This window comes from Hypanus sabinus, chromosome 11 (assembly GCF_030144855.1).
Source record: "Hypanus sabinus isolate sHypSab1 chromosome 11, sHypSab1.hap1, whole genome shotgun sequence".
Taxonomy (NCBI): Eukaryota; Metazoa; Chordata; class Chondrichthyes; order Myliobatiformes; family Dasyatidae; genus Hypanus; species Hypanus sabinus.
In genome coordinates this window covers 67,786,409-67,801,913 of record NC_082716.1, presented here as the reverse complement: position 1 = coordinate 67,801,913, position 15,505 = coordinate 67,786,409, and the positions used below count along the sequence as shown (strand labels likewise).

At 37.5% G+C, this 15,505-nt stretch overlaps 1 protein-coding gene across 1 annotated transcript in view; it reads right to left on the bottom strand.

Annotated features, from left to right (window-relative positions):
• Positions 1–430: 430 nt before the first annotated feature.
• Positions 431–15,505, bottom strand: part of dph5 (diphthamide biosynthesis 5) — an 83,215-nt gene continuing 68,140 nt past the window's right edge. Inside the window, exons 5-7 of the mRNA XM_059984634.1 lie at positions 10,247–10,286; positions 7,559–7,662; positions 431–2,047 (exon numbers count right to left, since the gene is read on the bottom strand). Coding sequence (XP_059840617.1) covers positions 1,824–2,047; positions 7,559–7,662; positions 10,247–10,286 — 368 coding nt within the window. The 3' untranslated portion in view covers positions 431–1,823. The remainder of the gene's footprint in view (positions 2,048–7,558; positions 7,663–10,246; positions 10,287–15,505) is intronic.

Below are 15,505 nucleotides of genomic sequence, written 5' to 3'. Positions count from 1 at the left end.
CCAATTCATAAAAGCTGTCAAAAACTGCTGATGCTAGAAATCTGAAATAAAACAAATAGAGTTTGAGGTTAATAACCATTAGTCAGAACTGGACCAATCTCTGAACTAGATCTCTGATATATTAATCTCTGAAATATTAATTCTGTTTCCCTTTCCACAGATGCTTCCTGATCTGCTGAGTGGTTCCAGCATTTCTGTTTTCATCTCTCTGGTTCCTTCTTTCAGACCCTATGATGATGTCTATCAGGTTCACCAGCCTACTGATGCAACATTTTATTTAATTTCATTAACCTGGCCGTTATATTTTTAAGCAATACACACAAAATGCTGGTGGAACACAGCAGGCCAGGCAGCATCTATAGGGAGAAGCACTGTCGATGTTTCGGGCCAAGACCTTGTCAGGACGAAGGGTCTTGGCCTGAAACGTTAACAGTACTTCTCCCTATAGATGCTGCCTGGCCTGCTGTGTTCCACCAGCATTTTGTGTGTGTTGTTTGAATTTCCAGCATCTGCAGATTTCCTCGTGTTTGCTCATTATGTTTTTCCTGAATTCCTCCCTCTTGTCTAATTCCTGATTTAACTCCTTCTGATGTTACCATCACAGAGAAGGTACAGGAGCCTGAAGACTCACACACATAATGTTTTAGGAACACCTTCTTCCCCTCTGCCATCAGATTTCTGAACAATGAACCCATGCTCACTACCTCACTATTTTTTGCTCTCTTTTTGCACTACTTATTTGATTTAATTGTTATATATACTTATTGTAATTTAAAGTTCTTTTATTATTATGTATTGCAATGTAGTGCTGCTGCAAAACAACAAATTGTATGACATGTGCCAGTGATATTAAACTTGATTCTGAATCATAGGATTAAATGCATATTTCTGTATCTAATGTTTTAAAAGCAGAGACATACTATTTGATACTGGTTTAAGACTTTAAGATGACAAGGCCAGATTTTGCAAATGAAGGGTCATTGAGGATGGTATGTTAACAAGTCTTCAGAATACTGGAATTAGAACATAAATATACAGTATCCAGTTCTAATCTCAATAATCAAATTCTACTATGACATTTGTGTGATCATGACTAACTCTAGTTTTTAATATCCTCTTTGCTCATGCTATTCCTTTCATATCCTTGTCGTAGGCATCTCCAAACATCACCTGCCTTTGTGCCGTTCATATAGGTGAGAAACTGCTTCCCTACTCAAACAATGGAATCCAATTTAACAGGTATCAGAACCCCCCCCCCCCAAAAAAAAATAACTTTCTCAGTTGTATGCTTAAACTTGAACCTGCAATAACTAACTATTTAGGTCATACAGTGCAGGATAAAATCATTGGGCCCATGTGGTTTGAGCCAGTTGCTTAAAGTACAATTTGTTTTTTACCCATATACAAATGTCCCTTTTTCAATATGGACTCACACAAGCTTGCAGCAAGACTTTCCAAAAAGAGGAAGAAATTCAACTACAGAGAGAACCAGAGAGAGCAGTAGTTGTGGGACACTGTGTTAAAAAACGAGTGTATATCAAACAGTCTCTTTACTCACTTGATCCTAATGGAGACTAACTAATGTGAAATACTCAATTCCCAACACTACTAGATTTGGCGATTTATTTCATGTACACTAAAGAAAGATTCCAGATACTGGAAACATTCAGGAGGTTAGCCTGCAATTGAGCATACAACAAACCTTTGACATTTAAGTAATTGCTTTATCAGTTCTTTTAAAAGGCAATCCAGCTTTTTTCTCTGCTTATAAAGGAGCATAAAACTGAAAAACTGAGACCTGAAATTGCAGTTTAATTGTTTTACTATGATTTCATATGCTGATCAAGTTTATTAAAACTTGAATTATCCACAGCGAAGAGTTTCAGCATCTCAATTTCCATAGGATGCATATGGCCTGTAATGATCAGGGAATGTAGAGGAGCACCTAGGTCCACCTTCACCATCTGTTGTAGTGTTGCAGCAGCAATCTTTTGGTCTTTGGAACCCACTCTGGCTAGTCCGACACACATGGTCTCTTCAGTCAGTGCTAAGTTAGAGGAAGACAGAACAACATCAGAGAACTAGACACAAAAATACATCTAGCATTTTCAAAACTGAAATACTGTCATCTTTAGGCACAGATTTTAATGTGATGTACTTTACATAAACATTGTAGTTGTCCCATAAGATTGTTACAGAGTATTTCCTGCCCTATCCTCTCCAAGGACTGAATCTGTGAATCTGTCCCTGGTGGAACAGGCATGTACATCATTAATATGTGCAAGTCAAAGTTTAAAAATATATTAACATATAATCTAGAGTATAACGTCCTCTTAACTGGGAAAATGTATCCAAAAAAGGGTTAGCAGACCTGGAAATCATGGAAAAAAAAATTAAAAAACAGTACCTTGAGCAGTACTGTTCCTTGTTCCTCTATTTTAATCTTTATTAAAAAACACTAAAATTAACAAAATCAATTTCATAATAAAATACTGACAGTACAGATCTAAGAGCCCCAATGAAATGAAGCTTTTCTTATGAGTCATTGAAACATACAGCACAGAAGTGTGACTTTACAGACGACCTCATCCATGCTGACCATCATCCAATATGCCTGCACCAGGTCTATATCTACTACTCACCTCCTATCCATGTAGCTATCCAAATGTCTTATACATGTTGTAATGGTATCAACATCTATTACTTTCTCTGGCAGCTCATTCAAATATTCAGAACCCTCTGTGCAAAAGATCTACCCCACAGATTTCCTTTGAATTTATTCCCTTTCACCTTAAACCTATGCCCTCTTGTCCTAGGAAAACTCTGACAATCTATGCCCCTCAATTCTGTGACCCTCTATAAGATCATCCCTTGGCCTCTTACATTCCAATGAGAATAAACCCGGTCTATCTAATTGCTCCTTATAATTCCATTCCTTCATCAGCAATATCCTTATAACTCTTTACTGCACTTTTTCTATTGCTTCATCTTGGCTGTTGTAATGGCCAGAACTGTACACAATACTACAATAGCACTCTCACCAATGCATTGTACAACTGCAACATAACATCCCAACTCATACTCAGTACCACAGACTTTGGAGTTAAGCATACCAAATGCCTTCTTCACTACCCTATCTACCAGTGTCACCACTTTCAGGGCGTTATGGACTTGCACTCCAAGGTTTTTTTTTACAATTCTCTCTGAAGGGTCTTGCATTCACTGCAATTTGTCCTCCCTTCACTGCAATTTGTCCTCCCAAAGTGCAATGACTACACTTGCCTGGATTAAATTTCATCTGCCAACATTCCATTCAATTTTCCAGTTGTCTATGTATGTTCTGCTGTATCTTTACATTACCTTTGTTATTCAAAAGCCTACCAATTTTTGTGACATCTGCAGACTTACTAATCACACCACATACTTTCTCATTTGTCATTTAGGGTTAGCAAGGTATCAGCACCGATCCCTGTTTTACACTACTTGTTACAGACTTTCTGTTAGAAAAACACCTGTCTTCCACCACTATCTGCTGCCTCCTATCATCCAGCCTATTTTGGATCCAGTTTATCAACATGCCTTAGATACCTTCCAACTAAAACTTTCAGCCCAGCCTATCATGTGGGTTCTTGTCAAAAGTCTTAAGAAAATCTACATATACATATCCACTGCTTTGCCTTTATCACTCTCCTTGGTAACCTACTCAAAAATCTCCAAGCATATTTGTGAGACATGACTTCCCATCCACAAATCTATGCTTGACTCCTTCTAATCAGTCCCTACGTTTCCATATATCCTGTTCCTCAGAATCCTCTACCAACAGCTTCCCTACTATTAATGTTCTGTAATGTTCAACATTATGTAATTTCAATGGTTTTCCCCAGTACCCCTTTTGATCAAGGGGACAGCATTTGCTGCACTCCAGTCATCTGGCACTTCACCCTTAGCTAATGAGGATACTGTCCCCAACTAACTGGTTCCTCCAATATTCTACCCTCAACTCCCTGAGTAAGGCCCTCCTCTGATTACCAACCATTTCTCACCCTCATGACTTGCCAGAAACAGAGCTGGTCCCACTCGCAGACCTGCCTGATACCGTCCTTTGTGTGCTCAGCATCAATGCAGTGCATGTAGAAGATGGGTGAGGGTCATTCAGCAGAACTTCTTGTAATGGATCCATGACCAAAATGATTGTTGGTGTACTGTGAAATGACCCAGTAGCACATCTTCCCTGGAGCCAATAAATATCTTGGTCAACTTCTTCTTAATGTACTTACGTAAGGGTTACTAATACACAGAGGGAATGACTTTGCTAATCTTGTTGACAAAGTCTTCCCAGTGTATTTATGACCTCACGTACTGAATCAAGATAGTTTTAAAAGCTGATCTACTAAGCTGTTTCACATGGCCAGATTTTATGTGAGTTTCATGGAAAGAAAAAGATTTAATGCGTCAGGCTGAAGACAAGTGGCCCCTTTCCACAGATACTGTCTAATCTACTGAAAGCTTCCAGCAATTTTTGCTTTTATTTCAGATTTTCAGTATCAGCAGTTTTTTGATGGCCATCTCTTTCATCTTATGATCCCGACGTAGGGTTTGGCACCAATATTCAAGTAAAATTACATGTGAATATGACTTTTTAAATAATGTATCAAAACAAAATGTGAATGTGACAGAAAATGGAACGTGTTTTTTTGTCACATCTGCCACATGTTAATATGTGTAACATTAGAGTGCAATACTGACTATCTCTCAGTGTGTTGGTTTTAATTATAATGGGATCTTTGCAGCCTGACTGGGTTTATTTGGTCGCATAATATGAGTACGTTTTCAAAGAAAATTAAATGAAAATGTCCAAACAGTTTGCTCTAAACCTAGTCAAATGATTTTTAAAAATATTTTTGAGATCATGAGTTACTGACAACAATCACGATCAAAGAATATCCTCATTGTTCGTGGTTTCTGAAGAACCGCAGCTTGACAAGTTACACAGAAAATTTGTGAAAATTGGCAGAGCTGTTTACATAAGGGACCATAAGTGTTTAGAAATGAACAGGATGGGAATCCAACTCAGAAAGTTTGCTTCCTATAAGCTGCAATGACAGGAAATGGTTCACATTTGCACTTCTAAGTGACTTGGGGGAAGTGAAGTGTTAAGGCTGACAAAACACTGCATCAGAAGAAAGATAGGCTAAGCATGGGAAAAATAATGAACATATTTATGTTAGAACTTTCTGAGCTAAACCAATTAGTGCATTGTCATTTGATTACAATCAATGATTAAATATATAAATATTACAATGATGTTAGTTTAAAGGACAAATCTTGGCCACTGCACCAAGAAAACCCCTTATTCTAACTGTAGTGCCAAGGATTCTTCTGCATGTACTTGAAAGAGAAGACTGGGTCTGGGTTTGAAGACATAAGAGTCTGCAGATACTGAAATTGGGAACAAAAAAAAATACACTTGAATAACCCAGGGGACAGGCAGCATCTGTGAATGCAAGTGATGAATCTGTGGAATTCATTGCCATGGACAGCTGTGGAGGCCAAGTCATTGGGTATATTTAAGTGAAGGTTGATAAGGTTAAATCAGCCATGCCTGAATGGCGGAGCAGATGCAATGGGCCAAATGGCTTAATTTTTTTTTGTCTTATGGTCCAAGGCTGATGTCCATGTTTCAGGTCAAGACCCTGCATCATGACTAGATTTAATATCTCATCTAAAAGTCGATAGCATTAATAGTAGAGCACTGCATTGAAATATCAGTCTGGTTTATGGACAAAGTTCTGCAGAGCAGCCAGTATCTTCCAGCCTGTGCTCAAACAAGTTCAGATTCCTGCTTGACTGTGGAATCTTAATCTTGCTAATTACTCTTCATTGTTGATTTCTTATCTCTGCTCCAACACTGCACACCAAATGAAGTTGTGCACAGATGCCGTCAAATCTGGCGAACAATCTGCATCACAACTCTAAATGAGAATCAGGTTTAATGACATCACCAAATGTCATGAAATTCGTTAGCTTAGCAGCAGCAGTACAATGCAATACATGACAAATATAGAAAAATAAATAAATCAATTACAGTAAGCATATATATGTATATTACATAGTTAAATTAAAATAGTGCAAAAACAAAAATAATAAAAAAAGTGAGGTGGTGTCCATGAATAGAGATGAATGGCTGAGGGCATAATTTACATTTCTCTGAATTAGTGTAGTTAATTGCCCTGTGTTCAGAAGTTTGCTAGTTTTATTATTTAACAAAAATTACTCAAAATTTTTATTGTAATTGATAATTTTTGGATACCTTGAACATTTCTGAATGCCACAAGAATTCTCTTTGAATGACATAGAGTACATCTGTGTAAGACCACACTATATATGGACTGCATTTAGTAGTACTAACATTTGTGGAGGGGAATCCATAAAAGGACAGCTTAGTAGCAAGCATGGGCAATTCACAACAGGCAGGAAATCCTGGGCCATTGTGTCTCAGGAGTGAAATTTTAACTCAAGACCTTTATGGGGGGACAAACTGGAAATATGATTGTCTTTTTATAGAGGAAATATTCTTGTTAGGTGTGAAGAATTGGAAGTAATGCTTATAAAATTTGAGTATTTCATTTAAAATAAGCAGCTTTGTGGATTAAATACTGCATTATGCATTACTCATTGAGGAATTTCTGAGGACATAGCTTATACATATGGCATGAATTTTAATCTTTACTCAGTACGTGGGATATTTCCCACGTTCCTGTCTGGAAGTTGTTTTGTAGGAATCAACTAAATGTCAAAAATGCAAATTCAATCACTTCTGCTTGAGGTCAGGATCTCGAAAGGGCCTTAATGCCATTCTACCAATGTGTGAAACAACTATGTCAGTCATTACATCAGGCTATTACCATACTTGGATTTACAAAATACAGTTTGATACCTTCTCCTGGTGATAATCACTCTACAGGTACAAAATACATCTAAAGTGGTTGAATTATGAATGCAGTGTATTATTATGTGCCTGTATGTACAACAATGGAAACTAGGTTTCATTGAACTGAGGAACAGCATGATAGGGAAGGGTGATAAAACAGGAAGATTGAGCATGTTTCCTGCAGATTGTAAATGATTATCAAAGGATATTTACAGTTTAACAGTTTGTGTCTGAGCCTTGGTCTAATTTACGGACGGCATTCAGATGAGTTTAGAACAGTTAACATTTTCTTAAAGAGAAATACGGATATTCAGATTAAAAGTCTCCAGTTATGTCTTAAAAAGTCTAATGTTCATAATTTCCCAAATTGTTAACATAACTTGTGTCTTACCTAATGTAAATCTTAGCTCAACGAGGCATTAAATTGTGTTGCTATAACTAATAGATAAAATTGATTAATATTATTTGCTAATTGGATATAATGCAAGAAAGAATAAGATTACAACAATAAATATAGCCACCACAAAGGTCCCTTAAGGATGTTTAAATAGATATACCGCACATCAATTGTTTTGAAGAAGGTAGAACCTGGAATAATCTGTTATAAAGACAAAAACAGTTACTTACCTAGCTCCTCTCCTTTAACTCTTCGATTTTCAATTATCTCCAGTAGTTGTTCAGCAGCCTCATTCACAGACATGAACCTGGGAGGCTCAAAGATCTTCCTTCCCCTAAAAAATATATTTGCATCTGTGTTTCTAAATAAAGATTTTTAAATTTCTTTCCTATCCAACGATAAAACATTGAAAAAATAGAGGACAATAGAATTTACCCCTTTCACACTGAAATCAATATTTCAGTTGATTTTTAAACTGAATACAAAGCAATGCTCCAAGGCAGTTAATAAGAGAGTTATCAAACAGGAGTTGAAATTTGTTCAGGTGAACAAAATCTTGAGAGAAGAGTGGTAGAGAGTTGCAAAATTCCAGGTATTGAGGCCTTGGCAGTCGAAGACACTCTTGCCACAGGTAGATGAGTAAATCTGGCAATGACAAAAATTTACCAGTAAAATTTAACAGTAAGGAAGACTGCCAAACAGAGGAATCTGTTGGATGAAGTCTTTAGGTAATCAAATCACAAACAGCACCTAAGCTGCTGAAACACTAATTCTAAATATCCATGACTTCCAACCATTTTATGCTTTAAAAAAATCATATCTCCAAGTTAGCTAGCTGAGGAAATGCATGACTTGCATTGAGTCAGAGGCCAGAGAAGTCCTGGATTCAATTTCCAATATGTGTTAAATTAGCCAATCTCAGTTGGGTTTGAATGAAGGATGTGATTTAAGACTGGAAGTGATTACCTCAGTAACACTGCACATAAAAAGTGTCTCTTAGGTAAGGTGCAGAGGATTAACTATCATTGTGCAAAGAATCATAGATAATAATTATTATTATGGAAGGGAAATGGAAAAATATTTACAGGAAAATGGTGAAAAATAAAATACTGTTAAATGAAGGAACTAAATATTTATTGGCTAGTTTTTATTTTAAATTACCAGTAGCAGTGAAACATTTTAATAATATCATACAAGTGCTTATAATATTAAATATTTTAAAATTAAGCTGCTACTACCTAGTTAAACTACTATATTTTTGCTGCCATTTACATGATTGAAGCAGCATTCTTTGTTTTGGAGAACTAGATTCAAATCATAACAAGATTGCTCTCCAAAATAAGCATAATTAAAGTATAAATTTTAAATATTTCCCACTGGATGTGTTCCAGTTTGACTGGAATTTGGTTATGAGAATTTGAAAGCATGCAGTTGACTAATGAGTGGGTTTGGAGCTACTGCGTATTATTTGTCTATCTTATGACTTCAGTAACTCAGTATTGATTTTCCTTGTATCTGTGGCATTATCAAGTTTGGAAAAGTCTTGTATTAATTTCTAAAATATTTTATGTTTCAGGCAACAGTTTAACCATTCTTAGGATGGAGCAGGGAAAGACTAGAATCCATAAAATAGATTAGCATGGTGGTAGCAGGGCATTAACCTGCTTCCCAAAGGCAAAAAGCTTTAAATGAGATTTTACCTCTTATATTTACCTCCATTTTAAGCAAAGTGCTGGTCAGATAGGTTAAATTGTACTTTGGTACAATTGACAACATTTTGGTAAAATAAGAGTACTAAATAGAACAGATAATTATCTATGCAGCACTGTCTCAGGAGCAGACACTGAACATCGACGGCTCCTCGGTAGAAATCGCAAAGAGCACCAAATTTCTTGGTGTTCACCTGGCAGAGAATCTCACCTGGTACCTCAACACCAGCTCCATAGCAAAGAAAGCCCAGCAGTGTCTCTACTTTCTGCGAAGGCTGAGGAAAGTCCATCTCCCACCCCCCATCCTCATCACATTCTACAGGGGTTGTATTGAGAGCATCCTGAGCAGCTGCATCAGTGCCTGGTTTGGAAGTTGCATCATCTCGGATTGCAAGACCCTGCAGCGGATAGTGAGGTCAGCTGAGAAGATCATCGGGGTCTCTCTTCCAGCCATCACGGACATTTACACTACACGCTGCATCCGCAAAGAAAACAGCATTATGAAGGACCCCATGCACCCATCATACAATCTCGTCTCCCTCCTGCCGTCTGGGAAAAGGCTCCGAAGCATTTGGGCTCTCACGACCAGACTATGTAACAGTTTCTTCCCCCAAGCTATCAGACTCCTCAATACCCAGAGCCTGGACTGACACTTTGCCCTACTGTCCTGTTTATTATTTATTGTAATACCTGCACTGTTTTTGTGCACTTTATGCAGTCCTGGGTAGGTCTGTAGTCCAGTGTAGCTTTCTCTGTGTTGTTTTTTCTTACGTAGTTCAGTCTAGTTTTTGTACTGTGTCATGTACAAAAAACATGGTCCCGAAAAACATTGTTCCATTTTTACTGTGTACTGTACCAGCAGTTATGGTCGAAATGACAATAAAAGTGACTTGACTTGAGGAATCTACACTCCAAGCTTATCTGTAGAGCATTTTGTGATTGGATTTCCAATCTCTCACCTCATTGTCCTTCTATCTTCTCCTGACTAGATATCTGCCACCTTCACAATCAGGCAGTTTGTAGCAGGGAAATCTAATTAAAAATAGCCCGTTTCAAATTTCAGTAGAATCATCCTGTTCTCCTAAATTAATCTCACCCATTCCTTTCACTTCAATATATGCTGTGCGCAGGTTTGGAAAATAGTGTTTCTAGTTCATATACTGTGAGAAATTCAAAATATTCTGCTTCCTAAATAATTGAACAACTTGCCTTAATAGATTTTCCACCGATTGTTCCTTTACTTTGATGTCTGTAAAAAAGAGGGAAAAGGCTTGTTTACAAAACTTATCTATAACCACATCTACATTTAAGTTTCACTCTGCTCATGGGAAAATAGAACATAAAACAGGGAACACTACGGCACAAGAACAAACTCAATGAGTAATGATGTCAGTGCCATCTATGAAGCCATTTTAAATTGAACATCTGTCTGCACATGGTTCATGTCTCTCAATTGTTTGCCTGCTCATGGGATTGTCTAAATATTTCTTAAACATTGCTATCATATCTGCTACCAACACTTACTCTGGCAGCACATTCCAGGCAATATCAACTTATGTATTAAAAAATTGCCAAGTAAATCTCCTTTAAACTCCACCCCCCCCCCCAAACTTAAATCTGTGCCCTCTAGTACTGACATTTCCATCATGGGAAAAAGACGATCTACTCTGCTTATGCTTCCATTAAACTAATGTACTTTGTTCAAGTTGTCCCTTAGCTTCCTAGACTCTAAAGAAAACTATCCAAACCTGGTCCAACATTTCATTATAGCTAATACGCCATACACTTTCTTCACAATCTCATCTGTTTGCTTTTACCACCTTCCAGGAACTATGAACTCGTACCCCAAGATGCCTCAATACATCAATGCTCCAAAGTGGTGCCATTTAGGAATACTGATCTACAGAGGGATCAAGAATTTTAAAATGCTCCATAAATTTTAGCAGTTATGAAAATGCACTAGGGACCCAACTGTCATACTTCAAATTTCCTTCACGTTGCTGAAATGGAGTTGCTAAGCAATACACGAAAAAAACTTCCACCTTTAGAATGTAGAAAAACCCCTAGACCTTCTCTCACTGAAATTAAGTTCCAGAAAGCTTAATCAGATATTAAAATCTGTGTTAACTTTAGATACAGCAAAAATATAGTAAAATTAATTTTACTTACTTGTACAGCAAACTGGTTAATAGAAAAGACCCCTAAAGTCTATGTGTTAGTGTATTTGATTAACAAACATTGGCAGTGAATGATATGCATTATTTCTTACATGTTTGTATTAAATTCACAAAACGGTTAATTGTCTTTTCTTTCAGTACAATCAGCAATCCAAGTGCATTGCAGTAGTTTTTATAAATACATACTAGTTATTTGAATTTCATTCAAAATAAAGTCTTCCATGAATTACCTCAAATGGGCAGTATTTTACAATAAAATTTAAAATCAATAACATTAGCTTCAAAATATTCTAAAGAATTATTTAATCAATGGGCCGAATGGCCTACTGCTGCTCCAATATCCAATATACCATCAGACTGGTAGGCTGATGTGGTTTTAACTGTAAGGCTGAAATTGATTAACACAAGGGAGACAACCTATAATCAGTACTAAGCCAAACTGAGCAGTCTGTTGCTAAGTAATTGAAAATAACCTCAAACTTTAATACAATACCAGTTAGCCAGTTGAAGTAGTGCGGTCAGTCTCTTGCAAGCTAAATCTTTTTAAAATGTGCACATCAAAGGAAGCAATGTTAAAAACCTCCTCAAAAGCCCACAGCATGGGACAACAATTAATGCACACAAGAGGGATTCTTCTAAGTGATGCTCAACATGGAATAGCAAGTAACTCATCAGCTATGGAAGAGAAATGGATGCTAATTCTTCAAACAATTTTGGCCAACTTTTAAGCACAATTTTTTTTAAAAGACAAGGAACTCACTTTATTTGGATGTAAATTTATACTTAGTTATTCAATTTCTTGATTCATTCAATTGATTTTGGGTAAATAGTAACTAAAAAAAACTAATGAAGAATCCTGTCTTATTTGCTTCGTGGTCTTTAGACGCCTTGAATTTGTGTTATTATAAGGCTATACAGTACAGATGAGGCAGTTAAATTGCTTTTTGCTAAGGGTAATAGTTAACTGAAGGTAGGATCTGTAACAGTGCAACAGTGAGGAAGGGCATGGTGTGGTAATCCACAATTTCTTATCTATATCAGACATTTGCTTGTGATTGCATACCACTGTTTAACTTTTTGGGCCTATCATACTCAGGGATGGTGATAGGCAATTCTGGCACCTTGGATGAAAGATATTATTCTGAGTTAATTTATTCTGTGGCCAATTCACCTGATTTTAGCAGAGATCCATACCACTAATTAAGGAGGAACATTTTTATTAATTTACATTATTTTCTAGCAGCCTGATTTGATTTCAAAGCCAGATCAGAGCAAACCATATTACTATTGGGTCTAGATTTATACTACATATACAACTGACCAGGAGTGCAGTGTAGACTTTGACAACAATGTAATGGAGTTATACTTCTCATTCTATTTAAATTTCAGATTTACTAATTCACTGAACTCACATTTCCTAACTGGAATAGTTGGATTTTAATTATGCTACTGGACCATTCCAGATCTCCCGATTATTACTTCACTGAGGTCAATTGTGCTAGTTTTCACAAGAGTCCTTGTTTAAACCTATCACACATTGTCCTTCAATGGCTTATGAATTACTACTTCTTCATTAAAAATTTGGAAGAAACACTCGACCAGCAAAGCCACAGAATGGACTCTGTACCGTAGCAGAGGAACTACAAATATCCTACAAAAGTCGTTAAATGACGCCTCTGCTGATGAAATCTTATATTGTTATCAGACAGGGCTTGTTCATGATGTTACTGATGGGATTATCAAGATACTCTAAGACTTGCTTACCAATGTATGGTTCTGCTCATTTACACATGGCTCCTTTCAGCAATTCCCCCAATAATACATTAGCTATTCCTGTTGTTAATGTCTTAAGGTTTCAACGCCCCCATCACCACTATCCTTTGCACCAACTCTTTTGGAAATTTTCCTCCAATTCCAGTTTCTCATGGCTCTCCTGTTTATTTGTCTGAGCATTTGAGGCTGTGCTTACATTTGCCTACACTCTCATAATATTTACTCTGGAGGTTTTCTCTTCCTAATTCCCTTTCCTCCTTCAAAATGTCATCTTTTTGCTTGAGTTGAAATTTATATTGGATGGAAAAGTGCCAATCCCTGGGAATAGCATAAAAGTGCAAGCTGTTGCAGTTGTTGTTAAGAGACCCTCATTCAAATTCTTAAGGAGATTAGATCCCCATTTTAACCTGTGACATGTTTTATTGCACTGTGTGGCAATCAACTACAGTTTAAAACATTTTAGTCCTATCATGCTGAATAGTAGCAGATTAATAACAAAATGAACAAAAGGAAACTCAAAACCACAAAATAATGGCACATGGGGGATAGGGGAGGGAGGACAATAAGAAAAATAGTAGGGGTAGAGGAGCAACACACACAAAATGCTGGTGGAACACAGCAGGCCAGGCAGCATTTATAAGGAGAAGCACTGTCGACGTTTCAGGCTGAGACCCTTCTCTAGGACCAGCATTACTGGCAGAGGCTTCGCAGTAGTGAATTTCAAAAGCATTACTGGCAGAGGCTTCGCAGTAGTGAATTTCAAAAGCAAACACTAGGAAATCTGCAGATGCTGGAAATTCAAGCAATACACACAAAATGCTGGTGGAACACAGCAGGCCAGGCAGCATCTATAAGGAGAAGCACTGTTGACATTTCGGGCCGAGACCCTTCGTTGGGGCAGAGGAGGATAGGGGAGAGGTGAGGTTAAGAGGAAGAAAGGGAAGGGGAGAGGGAGGGTGAGGGGAGATGGACGGGGAGGAAGAGAACCTAAATGATTGAACACAAAAGCTATGAAATAAGGAAGTGAGAACTATGAGGGTGTGAGAACATAAATAAAGAATGTAAAAGTTGTGCAATGCTGTGATTTGTCCAAGTCTCTGCATTTAAAATGGAGATGGTATGTGACTTAAAAGTTATTTGCAGGTGGTGGAGTTCTCTTGCATCTGCTGCACTTTTCCTTCAGGCACATTTCCAAGAGTTGTAGATTTTGGGAGATGCTGATGAAGTAGCTTGGACGAATAATTGCAGTACATTTATTTTGTGCTGGTGGAGGAAATAAGCAATGAGGGTGGCTTACAGGTGGCAATAAAACAGCTGTTTTGTCCCTTATGATGTTGAGCTTCTAGGGAATTGTCGGAACTGTACTACTCCAGGCAAGATAAGTGTATTGCTGACCTGTGCCATGTAGATCTTTGAAGTATCAGAAGATGAGTCACTACTGTGGATAACCAGTTTCTGATATGGTCTTCGCAACACAGAAATTAAGTGGCTGGTTCAATTCAGTTTTGGAACAATGGTGGCTTGTATATTGATGGAGGAGACACAGTGGTGGCAGTGCCATTGAATGTCAAAGGTAGGTGGTTCGATTCTCTCTCCTTGGGGAGAAGTCACTGCCTGTCACTTCTGTGGTGCAATCACTACTTGCTACCTATCAGCTAACATCTGAACATTGTTTGGGCCTAGCTGTATGCAGGCATGGACTGTTTCAATTGTGAGAGGAATTGTGACCATTTAGATACATCCTCACCTCTGACCATATGATGGTAGGAAGATATATATGAAAGCTGCTGAAGATGGTTAAGCCAACAACACTGCCATGTTGAGTTTCTGTAGTGACTTGTCCAAGTGTGGGGTCAGTAACTGTAACTGCCAACAACCACAGTTATCTTACTTCGAGTGAGATATAACTTTAATGATTGGAGTTTTTTTTTCTCTTGATGTTCACTGACTTGTTTTGCCAGGACCCCTTAATGCCAAACTTAGTCAACTGGTGTTATAGGCAGTCACTCCAGTCTCACTACTGGAATTTAGCTCTTAGGGTCTTGGCTGTGGCATAGTCTGTAGCTTAAGTTCAAGTTCATTTATCATTCATCCATAATATAACCAAATGGAATAGTGCTCTTCTGGGGCCAAGGTATAAAATACAATATACACAGGACACAGCAGGTATAGTTATGATTTCAGAAAAACATACAGTCACAAATAAGAAAAAATATAAAGCCTAAGTCCCACAGTGATGTTAAGTTGTCCTGGTCCAGTTTGTTCTTCCTTCGAGAGAATACAAGTGTCGTGAGATCACAATAAAAATGTTCAAGACGATTAATTGCAATGTGCACTGTCTGACAGTACACACCAAGTCCAGGCAATAACATAACAGTGGTACTCAATCAGTCAAGCTCCACTGCTGTCGAGCAACTTGGAATGGCAAGTGCACTGCTACTTTACTAGAAGTTATATGATAATATGAAGAAAAGAAAAAGATTAATAGTATTGGCAAAATCAAAACTAGGCATCTTGG